The sequence below is a fragment of the Neodiprion pinetum genome, chromosome 6 (genome assembly GCF_021155775.2).
Source record: "Neodiprion pinetum isolate iyNeoPine1 chromosome 6, iyNeoPine1.2, whole genome shotgun sequence".
NCBI classification, from domain to species: Eukaryota; Metazoa; Arthropoda; class Insecta; order Hymenoptera; family Diprionidae; genus Neodiprion; species Neodiprion pinetum.
The window spans coordinates 31317873-31335325 of NC_060237.1; the positions used below are offsets into that span (position 1 = coordinate 31317873).

At 40.9% G+C, this 17453-nt stretch overlaps 2 protein-coding genes and 1 long non-coding RNA gene across 5 annotated transcripts; 2 read left to right on the forward strand and 1 right to left on the reverse strand.

The window, feature by feature from the left end:
• The first annotated feature begins 96 nt into the window (after positions 1-96).
• Positions 97-6029, forward strand: LOC138191074 (uncharacterized). Of its 3 annotated transcripts, none has more exons than XM_069136834.1 (7): positions 97-255; positions 1225-1524; positions 1956-2434; positions 2715-3020; positions 3216-3627; positions 3836-4487; positions 4654-6029. In XM_069136834.1, the coding sequence occupies exons 3-7, from the start codon at positions 2006-2008 to the stop codon at positions 4712-4714; spliced, it is 1860 nt and encodes a 619-aa protein (XP_068992935.1). In that variant the 5' UTR covers positions 97-255; positions 1225-1524; positions 1956-2005; the 3' UTR covers positions 4715-6029. The 3 variants fall into 3 exon arrangements, with proteins under 3 accessions (XP_068992935.1, XP_068992936.1, XP_068992937.1); XM_069136835.1 differs by having other exon boundaries at positions 2715-2987; XM_069136836.1 differs by having other exon boundaries at positions 98-255; positions 2035-2434.
• On the reverse strand, positions 5188-11581 carry Ir25a (ionotropic receptor 25a). The gene is made up of 5 exons (XM_046630287.2): positions 11270-11581; positions 9872-11028; positions 8418-9259; positions 7961-8293; positions 5188-7474 (listed from the first exon to the last, which is right to left on the reverse strand). Exons 1-5 carry the CDS (start codon positions 11424-11426, stop codon positions 7126-7128), a joined length of 2838 nt encoding a protein of 945 aa, XP_046486243.1. The 5' UTR covers positions 11427-11581; the 3' UTR covers positions 5188-7125.
• Positions 11298-12539, forward strand: LOC124220901 (uncharacterized). Its single transcript, XR_006883682.2, has 3 exons — positions 11298-11514; positions 11629-11828; positions 12317-12539. It is a non-coding gene; the product is annotated as an uncharacterized lncRNA (long non-coding RNA).
• Positions 12540-17453: the final 4914 nt, after the last annotated feature.

A 17453-nucleotide genomic window follows, 5' to 3' on the forward strand; every position in this document is an offset into this window, starting at 1 on the left:
TACGGATCCACGCGACGGCGAATCGGCGGGGAAGGGGGGGGGGGGGGGGGGGCATCGTCGGCTGCGATCGGACCGCGTCAGCACGAGAGAAGGGGGGGAGGGGAGAAACCGACGAGGCGGCGAGAAGCGTGAAGAAGGGAGCCAGTTGGGAGAACACGGGAGAAATAGCTAGAGCCTAGTGGCCGCCATGTTTTTTACCAACTGGGGTGTGTGAGAGACACGGCCGGGGTGAAAATCATCTCTCAGGACATGCAGGTAATTCTTTTTTTACGTTATATCACAACCCGGAGTACCTGTTCTCTCTAATCAAGCTCTGCGTCGTATATACCGACCGTTTCGAACGCATTACGTCTTGTTTCGCACCTCATTTCTCAAGTTTGTTCGAGCCTGTATGACTCAGGGGAAATGCGTAGCGCAACAAACAAGGTTATTTCTACAAGCTGACTTTTGAAAATACAATCAAACCAGCCTGAGCCCTTAGTAGGCATTGTGTTCCTCGGTTTTCTTCTATTTTTTTAAATTATATGTCATTCGTGCAGTCCCTTGGCGTTCCACTTTCTCCACACAAAAAATATCGCTTTGTTGTGAAATGAGTTTGAGTCATTGCGTGTATTGCTCTCAAATGAATGAGATTTGGGTCGATGTACTAGTTGAGTCATAAATTGTTCCTGCAAAATAATTTTCTAGTAGGTATTACCATGATCGATGTACCATGCGACACGTGCATGTACTCGAGTATTACTTCTCTAGCAATAATGTATAACCTATGCAGTTAGAATTGATCGGTTGTTTTTGAAGTCAGCAGCCAATGTCTGCATGTCTATCTTAGGCAATGCCACTAAGAGTCAAGGTCATTCTAGCACACTTGCTAAAGAAAAATAGCATGCCTTGAAGATCTGGGCTGTGAAAATTGGCTTGATATGAAATTAGGAGCGGCTAAGCCATAGCGAATCAAAATTTAAAAAACTCAACGTAGGTAAATATTTATTCTACAAAATTCAGAAGTTGAGGTATATGGTACGGGTTGTACTTTATGCTAGGAATGTATGCGTTGAAACACAAGGGAGAACTTTTATATGTGTAATTAGTCTTGGTTTGCACAATTTTTATAAAAGGTCTCGAGTTCTTCGGAAAAAATGATCGAATTTGTCGTACTGCGACTCTGACAGTAGCAAGTAATAATAATAATATACTTATTTATTAACTATCTAATTTATTTTCCAGTGTCAACATGGGAAGGAATCAATACTTATCCTTCACTGAGACCTGCCATCCTTGCAGCAACAGGACGCCCACCACCCACCTATTTAAAGAAAATAATCACCAATACTAATAAGCCACAAATCAAACTCAAAGCAATATTGCAACTAACATAACTAAAAGAAATAGCCGAACTGACATAACTTAAGCAAAATAATTCATTGGACACATGAAAACTTAACACTGAAACGACGGGGTGGTGGTTTTGACAAAGTCAATATCCAAAATCTAAAGGAAAGCAATCAGAAATAGAGAAAAGAACAGGTAAGAGTTTTAAATCCCAGGCTTTCAGATCTTCAGATTTTTCAAGTCAGCATAAAATTGTCATGTTTCACTTTCCTTATGGGAAAACTATATATCACTTAAATTTAGAAGTAATCAATTTTCAAATGAAAATTAATTTGATTATTGCAAGAAATGATTATTCGTTTTCAAAATTTGACGATAAAAGCACCGCCCATGGCATCAAAAATAACTATAAATGGTGTTCGCCTAAGATTGACAACAAGCAACATTCGTTGTACTCATGTGAATACTCATTGAATATGCTAGTTCTTGATTTGCTACGTGTGATTTGTCTCGGTCACAGAACATGATAATATTTACCTAGATATTGATGAAATTTTGATAACAGCACGGTATAGACTTTCATGAATATTTATACAATCAGCCATGTATTTGGCACTTATTGTTAGATCAGTAAGACCTCGCCTCTAAAGTGACAATGTCTATGAAATGAGCTGAAATGATGACTGGTAAATGGATGGTAATTAGGAGAGAGGATGATCACCCCGGAAGCAGCAGGGTTTGCTGGAGCTCGGGTTGGAGAGGGATCTATCACGAAGGAATGAGGCACCCTGCACTGCACCTGGCTGGGATCGTGGCATCCCCCAGCGGAGGTGGGGGTGGGATATTTGGCACAGGGGCTGAAGAGGAATTGAGAAAGTGGCTGGAGGTGCGACTAGATGCTCTGGGGATTGACCCTGTAGCCTATTCGCGTTTCGTTCTCAGCCTACTACGACGTCCCGACTCTGTCTTCAGTCCTTGTGACAAGCCAGGAGCTTTTGCAAAAAGTGGCTGCCGTCAATACAGAGCTCCCACTAGACCTCCACCAACCACTGACAGAGAACAGAAACGCGCCGTCATTCAGTGCCTTGTCAGTGCTGCAGATCAGGTGTGCAAATTTTATAGTTCTGAACTTTGATATTTAAGGATCAATCGACTTCTACATCGAAAGCTAATAGTAGAAGCTTTCCTCCTAGAAAACGGTTACTTTGAAAATCGTGTAGGCAGCTCGGTAAATTATTTCATTTTTGAAATGCAGGCAGTAAGAAATTCTTTGAAACTGCAAATTGCGATGTCTGAGATACAATTTGATTAACGCCTTCTTGAGATATTGTGGATAAATTATAAGCTGACTTGCTTGATTATTTATAAATCTTTACGAATTGCAGAAGTGTGGAGTTGAGTCACTGGTGGATGAGCTCTGTCTAAGGCTGAGGGAACTGGAGGGAGGAGATTCAGATGATAAAAAAGATGATCGCGAAACGTTAGATGGAGAACCAAAGATGGCGTTAGAGTCACTAACCCCTCGAGATAGAGCCCTCAGATATTACGCAGCATTCCCAGCTCTACAACCTGCCACCCCCAAAAAATTTATTCATAAAAAGGACCGGATTTCCATAAACAATAACAACGCCAACAACTGTAGCAACATCAATAACAAGGCACGCAGTAACAAGAAGACCAAAATGTCCATAGTAAGACTGTCTGGTACATTTTTCATCGTTTCAAGAGTGTGAACATTCACACGTTTGCTGTAGTATGTATAGACTGTGCATTACTTATCCAGAATAAGTATCATAAGTTACAAGTGCTACGGCAAAGGTGTTCAATGTGTTTGAAGATTCGCACATATGTTTATATGCATAATTGCAATTTTCGTAAATTTTAAGGCTATGGAATCGGGGAAATCAGAAGAAAAAGATACAAGTTACGGGTTTGCAAAGTCAATGGAAAAAGAAAGGGACAGCGAAAGAGAACTGGAATTGGATCAATTGCGTCTGGCACAACTTCAGGCAAAGTTTGATCAAAGCCTTGAAGCGCTTTGGGATTCAGGTCCAGGAAATGCTCAGGATACAGCCTCAATTTGGGCAGCTCCCTCTCTTTCCATTCCTTCAGGACCTCTCTGGCCTAGCGATCCAAACGAAGCACCATTTCTTCTGCCATTAGGAAACAATGGTGGCAGCGTTATGGATACACCTTATCAGGAATCCATTATTGACGACTCTCCGCTTATTCCATGGGACATTGACTTGATTGATGTTGGAGACTATGAAGACGAACCTAGCAATAAAGATAAGACAGGTATATATTTTTTCTTTACGGAACAATCATTTTCACGTGAATATGATTACTGTATGCTTCCAACGCATATCACCACTCTAAAACTGTTCAATTCTATTTGCAGGCTTTGCTTTGTAATGTTGATAAAGGTTATAGAATCTGTAGGTTTTCAAAAAATATCCTACAACGTGTTTAGATTTTTTCCCTGATATATTCCTTTCGATTCCAGAGTACAACGTAAACTGGTCAAATTCTATTGCGGAAGGACCTTGGGCCTGGCGTGAACTAGGTGGAAGTCTTGCCACTTTGGGCCACAGCTCAGAGGCAGGTAGCTGTTTCATGCCGGTCAGACCATGCAAGACACCCGTAAAAACTGGGGAGGAAATACGTCCGAGCCATGAAGTCGTCAGTCTTCAAGAACCGGACGAGGATTTGCTGACTTCGGCTCGAACTCATTTTCGACCGATTAAAGAAGATGGGCACTGGGCTGATGGGACTACTTTCCCCGTTAATAACAGTATTGAGAGGGTCGCTTACCGTCGCTCAGATTCGGGACACATACTCTATCTTCCAGGTAGTGAAAGCCCATACATGGAATATCGCGAAAGGACCTCCTCATCCTCGGCTACTAGACCAGCCACGTTGACGTTGAAGTTTCGTGTACGACAATGTGATAAATGTGTACAAACCGAACCAGTACGCTCACCGGCGAAGCGGAGGATTATCTCGAACACGGATCACTTTTGTTATCCCGCTAATAGGGATGAAGAGAGCGATATCGTTAAGGTACCGGAAACGACACAAATAGAAAAGCATTGTTTCACATTTGATCAGTTGGGATGGATTCAACAGCGATTACCTTTACATAACGACAGAAAAAGGTAAGAAGAGGTGAATGGAATAAGAGATTTTTTCAAGGTTTATATCTACGTTGCATCCTCGGCGAAAAAAAACTTTTTAGTGTGAAACTTTGTTCATATGAGTATTTATCCCATGATTCGTAGGAATATGAAAGAGGATTTCTTTTCTTTTCCCTTCTTTTTCCAGAAGGCACAGCAGCAGCTTGAGATGTCGACCATTAGCGACACTGCGACCTCTCACGCTTTAAGGACGATGTCGTCAATGATGATGATAAAGATCAAGATAAAAATAAAGATAAATAATTGTGAAATCTTGTTAGGGATTATGGTGATTTAGCGAAGTATTTGAAGTAATCGTAAAATTTCGAGGGGGTGCCCTTGGCATGTGGAATTTGTTATGCATGAACGCAAGGTGACACGTCTCGCCCCCTCCTAAAAGACCACAATCGACTACAGATGATTCCAACTACACGAGTAAGAGTAATTATTCAAACAGTTCGTTATTATTACCCCTTTGATGAGAATACGGGAGGTGGTGAAGTAATTCAAAAATCAGAGGTAGAAGAGGAAAATTAAAACTAAAAAAAATCAATAAAAAAAAAAAGAGCAAAAAAATGTATACCCACCTTTGTTAAGGCGAGAGGATTGAAATTAGTAGAGGTAATTTCGGTTTATTTAACTCGTTGACTTTGGTAGTAATTGCGGAAAGATTTTTCCAATATTATTCTACAGCATCTTATCGACTTTTATCATTCGTTAGTAAAAACGAATCAAGATTATTTTCATTTGGCGAATAGAGCGCTGAGCATAAGAAGCGCTTAGATTCAATTATATATTATACGCATATAAAGTTTGTAAAACCAAGAGAAGTGAAAAAAATTATTAAAAAAAAAACTAAAAAAATTAAAATAAACAACAAAAATAATAAATCAAAAACAAATAACATTAAAGTTGAAGAATTGAATAACGCCGTGCACGACGAATTCTGTAAACGTCGTTTTCTGAAAATGCTGTTCTATTATCTTGTTGTTTTCCCTTTATTATTAATTATTATGTTAATCATTATTTCTAATTATAATTTAACTCTGTAGAAGATTAACCACTTGTAATCCACACTCCTGATCCCCCTCCACATCTTCCATTTCCTGAGATCTAAGAGAAAGAACGAAAAAAGCAGCGACTATGTTGAAATGATATGAGAAAACGGAGACGAAAAATAAACGAATGGTTCAACGCAATTAGCACTAACCATACCTCAGTTGAAGAGAATCTGAAAAAGAAGAATGTATAAAAATTTGCACAAATCGGATAAGTATCCGAAACAATATGCAGAATGGTAATACATAAAAATACCTACTAACGTAATTCATAAACGACGGAGATGTGCATGCGACTGAAGTCTATCGAATGTAGGATCAAACAATGATAGACGCGTTCTCTTCCCAAGAAAAATTAATTATAAAAATCGTACGAGAATTAAAGAAGAAAATCCATTTACACAAATGTATTGAATGAGGATCGATGTAACTAGCTGGGAGTAACCAATTAAAAGCATTGCAGACATACGGTGTGTATTGTGTGTTCATTAAGCCTCACCAGAGAGCAATGACAAGATACATCATTGCTGCCCGCGGCTGTCCACTTCTTCTTGTCAACCGCAGCCCTTAAATTATTCCTTTCGGCATATGTGGTAATATTGTTATACCCATTCGATTTTCACTCCCAACTATACGGAACGACATTAGGAGCTTCGAGAGCAGCGGGAGCTCATTTAGCATGTTGTCACAACAGAGTTATATGCTTGGATGTCGCATACATGGAAACCGGTGAGTAATTAGTAGCGGTAAAGGATCTCTTTGCCGAATATATTCTACATACCTACATTCGCCATTTATTTCGACAATCAGTAATACAAGGCCTTTTTACTAATGTTTCATCCGTAAGTGCATACAGTAAAAAAGATTTTGTGCAAGAACATACGCGCATTCGTGTGTATTATAATATTTGGGGATTAGAAGAAGCCTAAACAAATTTTGCATTCACTTATTATATACAGTTTTGTTTCAGCTTATTATACCGCCGGTATACCAGCCAAGCAACGGTAAATAGAAGTAAAGAAGAGGAATTTAACTCTACGAGAGCGTTTTATCGCGAACGATTTTCTCTTTCACCTGTAGTGTGGCCGTTTCTTTTCCTGCATAATGATTTTCAAACAGGTATGCAGATATAACGCACATAATTTTTTATTCGATATGAATTCCAAAAAAAGTATTCTACTCATTCAAGTTAAATTTGAATGAAAAGTCAGATGCACTCTTCGAAACTTATGCGCTGTGATAAAATTCAATGGAGCCTATGTGAGTTGTTGGAAAACTATAATAACTCTTACACATATATAGGCGCCCTTTGAAAATATTTGCCAAATGTATAGTATAATCGGAAAAATTGGAAATGTATAATGTTTCCATTTTGATTTTCTGTAAATACATCTCCGTGGGGTATTTATCTTCGCACATGCAGTATCAAATACAATAAATTATCGATACGCGGTCTTCAAAAGTTTCTTTTTGTTTTCATAAGTGTGTCATTTGCAAAGTTTAACCGTATATTCAACCAAACAATAAATATATCAACGAAATATACGGAACATTGTACTTTTCTAAAACTGCGCCCGGAATTGTGACGGATCAAAGGCGTTTCTTGGGGGGGCTGCAGCAGGCTGGAGGTAAAATCTTACCGGCTTTACGCTGTGCGTGGTTTTTGGATTTTGCAAGGTATTTAGGTTATTGGTCTTTGGTCTGTATCGGTACCACCAGTATTCGAAGGCTAGGGTCAAACAAGCCATGCCTATGCCAACGAAAATTACAATAAATACACCACCGATGTTCTGTATGCTGATACCATCGCTTTGGTCATCTTGTTTTTCACATGTCACCCTCAACGGGTTTCGGTTCCACCATTTCTCCTTCAGTTTCTCCAATTTTCGTTTATTCAACAACGAAAGGATCCTATGCCAAGAGAAAGAACAGGCTATTAATGATACATAACATACAAACTGACTCATCCAACCATCAAACCCTTACGATTGTTTCATTGTACATGTAACTGGTTGGTTCCATGCGATGTACTTGTTGAAATGGCACTAATTTTGGGTATTTAATTTGCCAAGCAATCCCCCCCCCCCCCCCCTATGCTTTTCCCCCTCAAACATCGTTATACGATTAAATTTGAAGTTCACGTCTGTAAAGTGTGTCTGATCATGGTCATGACAGTACTTTGAAATATTTTACATCGGTTAATGTCGACTGATCTATTTCTATATATCGATACACCATCCCATCACTGAACTCTGCGTTATCTACCCATATTAGGAATGAGTAGTAGAATCCGTGGATCTTATTGCTCAAAAGCAACGTAGAGTAGGTACTTGATTATACATTATTGACGAAAGAGTGGTTGATAGCGTAAATGAATCAATAGCGTTTGGCACTTACGCGTTGTTGAATTGATCCTTCAGCGGCGAACCCTGTTGGACGGCTAGCGCAAGCGGTTTTCGAGAAAATTCTTCTCCGACCATTATCAGATCGCAGTTGGTCAGCGTCAAGTATCTTATGTCCGTAGCGTCACCAATGAAAGCGAAACCTTCGCTGGATGATTTGGAGTTCCGTACCCTGTCCAGTGCCTCGCTCATATTCGCTGGAAAACCAGCCTCCTTCATAGCCTGGTACATTTTTGTATATCTATCGCTCACCGGGTAGTCCCAGACGGCTAGTTTAGACCGTTCAACGTCAGATAGACTGTCGTTCAGACTCATATCCTTCCAGATTCTGTGGGCAAGCACGACATAGCTGTATACATACTGAATGTCATGGAATTTACTGTCTTTTCAAAAATGAATGGTAGATAGTAAAGAGGATAATAATAAAAGTATGGCTCCAGGAAACCACTCACTCGTAGAATCGCTTCTCGATATCAGACATTCTCTGAAAGTAGGTGTGAGCTGATGATCCATTTTGCGGCGCATACTGGATTTTGTACTGCTTACTGAGATCGTCCAAGGACTCCACTGGTGTATCGAGTCTCGAGACTGTCAGGAAGGCGGCCAGGTTAGCGGTGTACGATGCGATAATGATGAAACCAAACAGCCACCACGTGGCTGCTACGAGACGTCCGGAAAGGTTTTTGGGAGCTTCTCCACCGCCTTGAGGAGTAAGGGAGGTCATGCAAAACCAAAGGCATTCCTTGAGATTGAACTCCCTCTTCTCCTCGTCATCCTTGTACTTCTCCCGGTTATTTTGATAGCTGTAGGGTGACCAACGGTCGAACACCCACATCAAGAAGCTGGTGAAAAAGTAGGCAGCGAGGATGCACAGCCAGACATCATTCTCGAGGACCGTGAGAAACTTGAAAAGCGACGTTGGAGCCTTGGGCCTTTTCATAAGTATTGTAATGCCTACCAAGTCGTAGTATGGTACAGTGAAGTCAACCACGTTTTCACGCTCTGCCATCACGGAGAGAGACCCCAGTGCTATGTCAGCTCGCTTTTCCTTCAATTCTTTTATCATGCCGTTCCAGTTTCCCTCGTCGTCCATATTTCCGAATCGCTGGTCGTCTGCTTGCCGTATTTCATATTCAAACTTCACTATGTCACGGATCTCGTCAAGCAGATCGATGCAGTATCCCGACCACGTGTCTGTTTCCGCGTCGTGGATTACAAAGGGGGCCTGAGCCACGGTCACCACTCGGTAGCTAGTCTGGGCTGTATGATTGGCGACGAGGTCTTCCGAGATTACCTTGTCGAAACAATACAACCTTGTGAGGCATATTTCCAGATATCGCGTGTCTAATTTTTTTTATTTATTTTTTTTTATTCTTAAGAACGCCTTAAAGACTATTGAAACGTATAAGCAATTGAAACTAACATAGTTATTCAGTGAGAACGTGGATTAGCCAATGTCGATCATCCAAATTGTCAATTATCGAATGATAGGAATAACAATGATAATTTTTGGCGCTTACGCCCTTATGCAATTTTCGCAGTAAATCATGTTTTCAATTGTAATTAGGTGCAAAAGGTCGTATCTACCAGTACATACGACCTTTTGCTTTTAATCAAACTGTTATTCAATGTCAACGTTTCTGACAATATTTTCATGTTTTAAGCTTGGATATGATAAAAAAATATATACGCTCTTTTTGTCTTTTTCAGAAGAAAAAGATCGCAAGGTGGCGCTTACGACCTTGTGCCATCAGACACGCGATGTAATTGCAAAAGTTTCTGCGAACGCGTCTACTGAAAGTGCGGAATCAAAAGTGTTTGTAAAAAGGAACTACCGCAATTTCTTAACAACAAGGAAACTTTGTAATCCGTGTAGGTACTCGATGTCATGTGACGATTGACCCACCTCTAGACGTCTGTCGATGCCAGCATCCCAAGAACCAGCGTCCTCCGTGGACACCGGATTGTTGTCTGCGATAGTAACGAGAGTAACTGTCATCTTGAAGCTGGCCTGATGTTGCCCGTTCTTTTCGCCCCACGTAAAATTGGCGTAGGTCGGCTGGAAGTCATTGCTCGAGGTAACGTTCTTTAGGAACTCGAGGAACCCGATATTGCGGGCTGGTGTATTGGTCCCATTGTACGAGTCACAGGTCAGTCGATCGACGTTGGACGACCACTGTCCGGCGTCGATCGCTGCTCGCATGGCCATGACCCCGAGACGGGTGAGGTCGTAATAAAAGGCCGAGGTCAAAACGGGCTTGGGCAGAAGTCCTTTATTGCTGAGTTCGCCAACGGCCTGCTGGTTAGCGGAGGGTGACGGTTTCAAGAAAAGTACCGATATGTTGACGCAGTTGCATTCGGGGCTGAAGTCTTCAAGTGTGAGTCCGTGCCAGGCGTACTTTCGCCCGGTAAAATTCAGCGATTGAGCCGCGTCAAGAGTCGCCCGAAGTGTTTTCTGGCCCCCGAGGACAAAGAAATTGACAATGTCGAGGTTCCGCAGTCTGAAAAGTTGGTCCTTGGTTTGTTTGCCGGCGTTCTTACTTTTCACGATTACGTGACGTACCGGAACGTTTTGCAATAGACTTTTGTACTTGTGATCCATGACGAAACTCTCATCAAACAGAATCGCCGCGTTACTAACGTTCATCGCAATAACTAGCTGCCGAATCGCTTCCGGTACCAGATCTGCTGGCGGCATAACTTGCACCAAGTAATTGGTTTGCTCAGGCTTAAGGTTTCGCCATTGCCTGAGGTCACCCTCCTGACCAAACTGCGCCGAGAGCGTTGGCAATCCTAATGCCGCAGTAAATGAGTTTACCGTGTCGGAAGCGGGTCCTGACATGGTTGTGTCCAGCACGAGATCCGGGATCCTGTAACCTCCCAGTTGGACAGCAGCGTCCCAAACACCGCAGATGAGATCCAAAGTGCCACGAGCATCTGATTTGTTGATCTGCACCACAGTCACGTCCCCCAACAAAAAATCCGTTCGCTTTTCCCTTAATTCCTTCAACGCGCTAGTCACAGACTTGTTTGCGATTTCATTCTCCTCGTCATTGATCACCACTGTACAATGTGAACAATTTGTAAATAGAGCTCATTACTGCATTGTGTATAAGTGCTTACTGGTAATTATCGTTACGGATGTGCGTCGAAAGCTGCATTATGCTATATCAACGGAAGGGTCTTAAACCTAGGTTTTCGGTCTAATTCAAATAATTAGGAGTAGCTTTCGAGGTACAGCCGCCCTTTACCAATCACCGTGCAAAGAATCGAAAATGAATTGGTAAAGAGATGAAAAACCTACGCAGATTCAGAGGTCTTGAGGAAGACGGATTTTGCGGAGTGGCATCGCCCTGTGGTTTGTTACCCTGCGCCTGGCCCCGAGCTTCGCTGATTAGAAGCAGCAGAGCTGCTGCCAAGAGGAGCAATATCCACTCCCTCATCCACGAGTTGGGAATCATCGAAACGACTCTGTTTCCCTCCCCTTGGGATGGCCTGAATAGTGACGACGACGGAAGCGCAGAGCGGAAGCAGAATCCGGTAAATTAGGTGAGAATCCAGGATTGACTGTCTCTCTGCTCAGCCGGTCAGTTTAGTCGTTCACTTTGTGTTTGTGCAACCGTTGCCCAGGGGATGACCCAATCAATCGCTACCGACTTGTAGACCCGTCCAGTCGTCGGACATCCACAAATTCTTTTCACCCAACCACCGTGACTCTCCCCACACTTTGGTAAGAAGATGGCCGCTTCCTCCGCTGACGACGAGCAAGCCGTCGGCGTCGACGAGGTGTCACGTTGTCGCGCCCACTTTCCGAAAATGGATGACTTTTGCTTCCAACGAAGCTATGAATATACAGGATACAGGTGATTCTTAAATTATACATCCATTTTAACCCCAGGCACGAGTAGGAATGTGCGACGTACGCGGGCCACCTTTATTCTTTATTGTTAGTGCTCTTATTTGTGCACGTATTGGCGCCTAGTGTTCTCTGAACGAGATGACACGGTAATCGTAGAACGCGTGCGTACCTATATTATTAGTGAAAACGCGTTTCGTCTTCTTTAATTCAAAAATGATTTTTGATTATATCGGATAGGAAGACAATTAATTTCTGCAATATGATTGGCTCGCGGTACCAAATGATTTTGTTCAATTAAAGTTTTCAGCCGCATCCAGCTACAAAAGCTAACGTTTAGTATATTCCAACTTTTACGGAATATTATCATACTGCTGTACTAAATTGGTTTAAAAAAAAAAAATGAAATCACTCGAGGTACGCCAGCCTTTCCATTGTGCCCTATTTAAATGCCCATTCTCGCTCCTAACCGTTAGTGATTTAATTATATTCTAGCGACAGAGTTTACTACTGGCTTTAAAACGTGCAGGCAAAGGGAATGCATGGTTAAGAGGAGCCAAATGTCTCTGTCTCGGGATTTTCAAACTATCCGTTCAGAAATGTTTCTTCGGCCAGAAAAACATGTGCCCAACGGTTCGTAACTCAATAATCCCCTCCACCCTCTCGAGGAGGTAAAAAATGACATTTTATGCATTAGATTTTTTATCTCATGACTCGATTGACGGATCCTTATAAAAAAAATTATGGATATCCATTACCAAAAGACCGCTTATGTAAATTAATTCAGGCGCAAGGGGCCACTCCTGAGGTTCCGAAAAAAATTCATAAATGTTAATAATCGTTTTATTTCCAAAACTAATCGATGTTCTAGAAACTTTTTGTTCGTCTTTTCATTGCTTTAGGTATATTTTAACGAATTATTTTAAATTTTTGCCAGCGCAGGTGCGCCCGTGATTTGCGAAAACAAAATCACCGATCACAGATGATTACATATGATTGTTTATTTTTTTCTTCTGTTTTGTAATCACGGTAGTCTTGAAATTTTTTTGCAGTCATATGTAGCCAATTTTCATATTTAAAAGGGAAAATCTTTTGCAATATCGTAAAAAAATTTATATAGTCTGCAATCACTGTGTCACCTCTTTCCGAGTGGCCAACCCCTCGGGGTGAGCTTTAGGCGCAGGAATTCGTAAACACAACGACTGCGCAAGTAACCGCGCGCTGGCCGCACGAACAGGTAGATTATACAGGCGAATTTATAGGGGCAGATTATAGGTGGAGGCGATTTAACTCAACCCCCTCGGTGGATGGGACGGTGTAGCGTGAGTCTCGCGTTCCCCTAGCGTACGCAAAGGCATAATAATCAGCCTTGGACTTGGGATATAAGGGTGTTGGGTATGGTGTGTCGTATGTCGTACGTGACAGATTTCGGATAAACCTTTATTCGAACCTTCAGCTAATTCGCACACACTCGGCATCTCGAGTCTGGATTATGCAACTAATGCATAATTCATAATGCATAATAATAAGGGTGAATTTCTCCCCCTCGCATATTTGTATTTCTAATATTCGCTGCGAATTCCTCGATGTCAAATCTTCACCCCGATATGATATCATTAATCGTAAGATCATCGTACGTCACTCCGGCTTATGCTGCCGTAGTTACAGATAAAAATAACGCCAGTCGCGCGCAGGCGCTTTCTTGCCCTTAAGCCGCTGCTGTGGCCCTCGTTGTGTGTCCTCTCGGATGGAATGAAACGGAACGTAACGATCACGTGTAGGGCGTGATGGGGTCGAACGACTACGGGTGGATGCCTAGGCTTGGATATAAGCAGCCCTGAACGGGGGAGACTCGAGGATCTTCCTCTCCGGAGCTGATAAACTCAATAAGCTTCGTTGGCATCTAAACGAGAATGGTTGCGTGTGAATTTACAGCCTATGTATTCACATTCGCCAAGTGCGTTTCTATACGTATACACATAGCTCAAGTTTCTACGTTGCTCGAGCAGCTTCGCTAAAAATTGACACCTTCACCGTGGTGAAGCTCTAATAGCTGTACATACTGCTGAAACATGGAGTTGAAGTCTTGTGATAATTTTGTAGTTAATTAAAAAATCAGGACGATGACTTCCATTCACTTCAGTCTGTCGAGATTGGAAAGAAAAGGTGATTTTTTTTTACTTTTTTTACTACTTTTACTTTTTTTACTTATAGCCATATGATAATGGCAGGTATAACACTTACCACAATCTATGATGCATACACATGTATCATACTTGTACACGCATTATATGCATATGGGTGCGAAGATGTAGAGTAGATGAAGGATATTGTATTGACCGCTTAGATGACGATTCGCGAGTTGACGGGCGTACCGAAAGGGGGTATATGCGAGGAAACGATAGAACAACAGGCTAAGGGGCGAATGGGGGGAGGGGGAGGGGTGCTGTGCTCGCAGGAAATTAGAACACGACAATAAAAGGGGTTCCGGATTAGGGTTTTCTAGGGTATGTATGTACGTATAAAAAGAGGCCGGTGTGATAGAAAAAAAATTAGGTCATTCAAGTTTTTACAGATATATTTTTAAATATACAGTGGTACAGTATTGTTGCATTACATATGTTTATACGACCAAAGCTCGAATTTTAACACACGTGGAGTACGCGTTGGTCCGCAACAAACAAGGACAGAATGCAATAGATGCGACATTGGATGAACCGCGACAAAAGGTGTGATCGCAGCTGGGGTGTACTTTTTACCTCGGCTCCTTGTCGATCAACTTGGCGACGTGTTGAGTTAAGCCATAATATGTACCCGCACCCAACATTACGCTCATAGTTGCATCATTATTTACACACATCCGAGCATAACATAAATCGTGTATATTGTATAATGTAATATACCGATAGTCGATGACGATTTCTCGCTTTGGCCGTACATAAGTTGATTTTTATTCAAATTTTTTTCATCCATCAGTCGTATCATTTGCTCAAGGGTATTTGACATGAATTTATTTTTGGCGCGCATTCCCCGTGCTAGTAAATAAACTGTACGTATACTAAAACAATTAAAAATCAAGGATTTAACCCCGTCAGGGTGTATTGCTACTTGTCACAGCATTCTTTATACCATCATCGACACGGAAAAGGACCACACTGCGGAATTACCGAAATTGGTCAACGGTACCTATGGCACGTATAGCGGATACATACACGGATAGCGTATTTTTCGAATTCCCCAATCATATGAATCTTTATGATCGATATCCACATTATTTTCAATATCATACAATTGCGTCTACGCCTCGATCGCGGGGGCAAGAAGCAGGTAAAATGTCGAATAACCCGACAATCTGTTCATCGGGTACAAGTTCGTTACAGAGTAATGGTAATTTGTAGGCGCAGAAGAGCAATTGTCAGATGAGATTTAAGTGAGAAAACATGCTGGCCCAAGGTGTTCGGACTGCGGTTGAATGGGGGAAAACGGGTAATTGATTTTGGAAATACTTGCGGTATGCGGGGCCGAGTGTCGAGCTCGTTGCTTATTTGTTGCCAAGTTTTAAAGGGCGGTAGCAGTGCCTACAGTGGCATATTTATAGGTAAGTACGATATATTCGGAACATAGTCTGTTCCAGACGAGAGTCGACTGCCTTTCCAACTTGTTGTTAAGTAGAAGCCAATAAGCCCTTACATTGATTCCGATTGCGTACACGGTACGACGTTAATGCCGGCGGCCTTTTTCCCTTTCAAAGAAAAGTAAGAAAGCCGCATAATAATTTTTTTCTTTTCACGATCATAAACAATTAACAATAATGACAATGGTAATACTTTTTCATGTTCACTTGTACATTTTTACCGAAGCAAATGAAATCTTACATTTATTTCTTACTTAATCTAATTTTCTTTTAATTCTCCAATAGGTTATATTATTATATTGTTTCACCGATTCTTGATTTCACGCTTCCCTATTCGCTGACGTGTAATGTACATACTTAACGACGCATTATATTACCCGTTCTGCGTACCTATATAAATGTACGTGTAGGTATCGTAATTAATACTATTGCAAGCGACTTGTGTCTGCTTGTTACAAACAACGACTGTTAGGACCAACACAGGGTCCAGCCTTTAATCGATGCTTCAGTTATTTGTGCTGTTGTTCTATATTTTTTACACAAACAGACGCAGCTTGTGTATTGCTATGAACTTGTAAATCACAACCAATAGAGTATTAAGTTATTTATTCATTTACTTGCTTGTTAATTTTTTTTATTTTTATTTATTTATTTATTTATTTTTTTTTTGCTTTTTCAATTTTTAAAATATTTTTTAAATATTTTGTTTCTTTTCTTTTAAAGTATTCATCTATTCAAATGTAGCGTTTGTTCAAGTGGGCAGCCAGGCCCAATAATAAATCAACCTAAGTATAGGTCTTGTAATAGACTTGTTATAATGTTAGTAACTAATATTATACCCGACGCGTTTTTAATATTCTTATCTTTGAGACTAGCTTTAAAGTTTTCACATTTTCGTTATACTTCGCTAACATTTTGTAAATAAATAACAGAAAACTCGGAGATATCCCGTTGTATCATTGATTTTTTCCTTATTTAAAAAAATTTTCCGTACTTCAATACCGAATGATTACATTGATTAACTTAACCGCAATTATTATACAATTCTCTCTCGATAGCAGTGTCTAAACGTATGAATCTCGCGAATTGTCGCTATAAACTTGTAATATGGACTGCATGCATAGTTTTGTGCGTCTTTTTAAACGGCAGGATAAATTTGATTGTCATACCTGTTTTCCATGCGATTGAAATATTTTTCAGCGCTACCTCCGTTAATTACAACTTGACTACTATGTAGGCTTCGACAGGAGATAGCACAGAAAATAAGATTTGTGGCACGTGCGCGTATAGAGAATTTTTGACTCGCCTTCGTTTCGTGGGGCACTTTCACACCCGTCAAGAAATCCCTATTTTATGCGCATTGACCAAGAAATTAACTATTTCAAAACTCAATGTTGAAATAATTGGTTTATACGATTGATTGCCGGAATATACTTTGTTGCGTGCAATTGCATTCGATGCATACATTATTATATTTATTTATATTATCTTTGGAACAACGACAAACTTAACTCCGGTAAAGCATTGTTTTTTTATATATTTTTTTTCTGTTCTTTCAACTCAAGATTTTCTCAATTCTTCAATCAATGGAGTTGTAGGATTTTTGTACTCCTCAATTATCACACTAAAGATTTGAAACGCTGTGTTCTAGTCTTTTACCCCATGAGATATAGCCCCAAAAAACTTTTTAAACGGATCGTATCGAGAGTTTTTCTTTCGGAATTCCGTTCACGGGTGCAGGTTTTTCTGCATATTGTTTCTTTAATCAACTATCAGGATTCTACCGAGCATCCATGTGTGAAACCACGATATCGTTCATACCGTTAGGTAGTTTTTTCATTTTTATACATATAAAATGTATTCTACTCGGCAGATGCTTCTATTCTACGGTCAAGATTTTAGTTCATGGCTGCAGCGGGTGGCCGTTTGACCAATTTCCTCGAAAGTGACAGCTTACACGACCCTCAACGGGGTATCTGACGTGGAGTGGCTATTCCT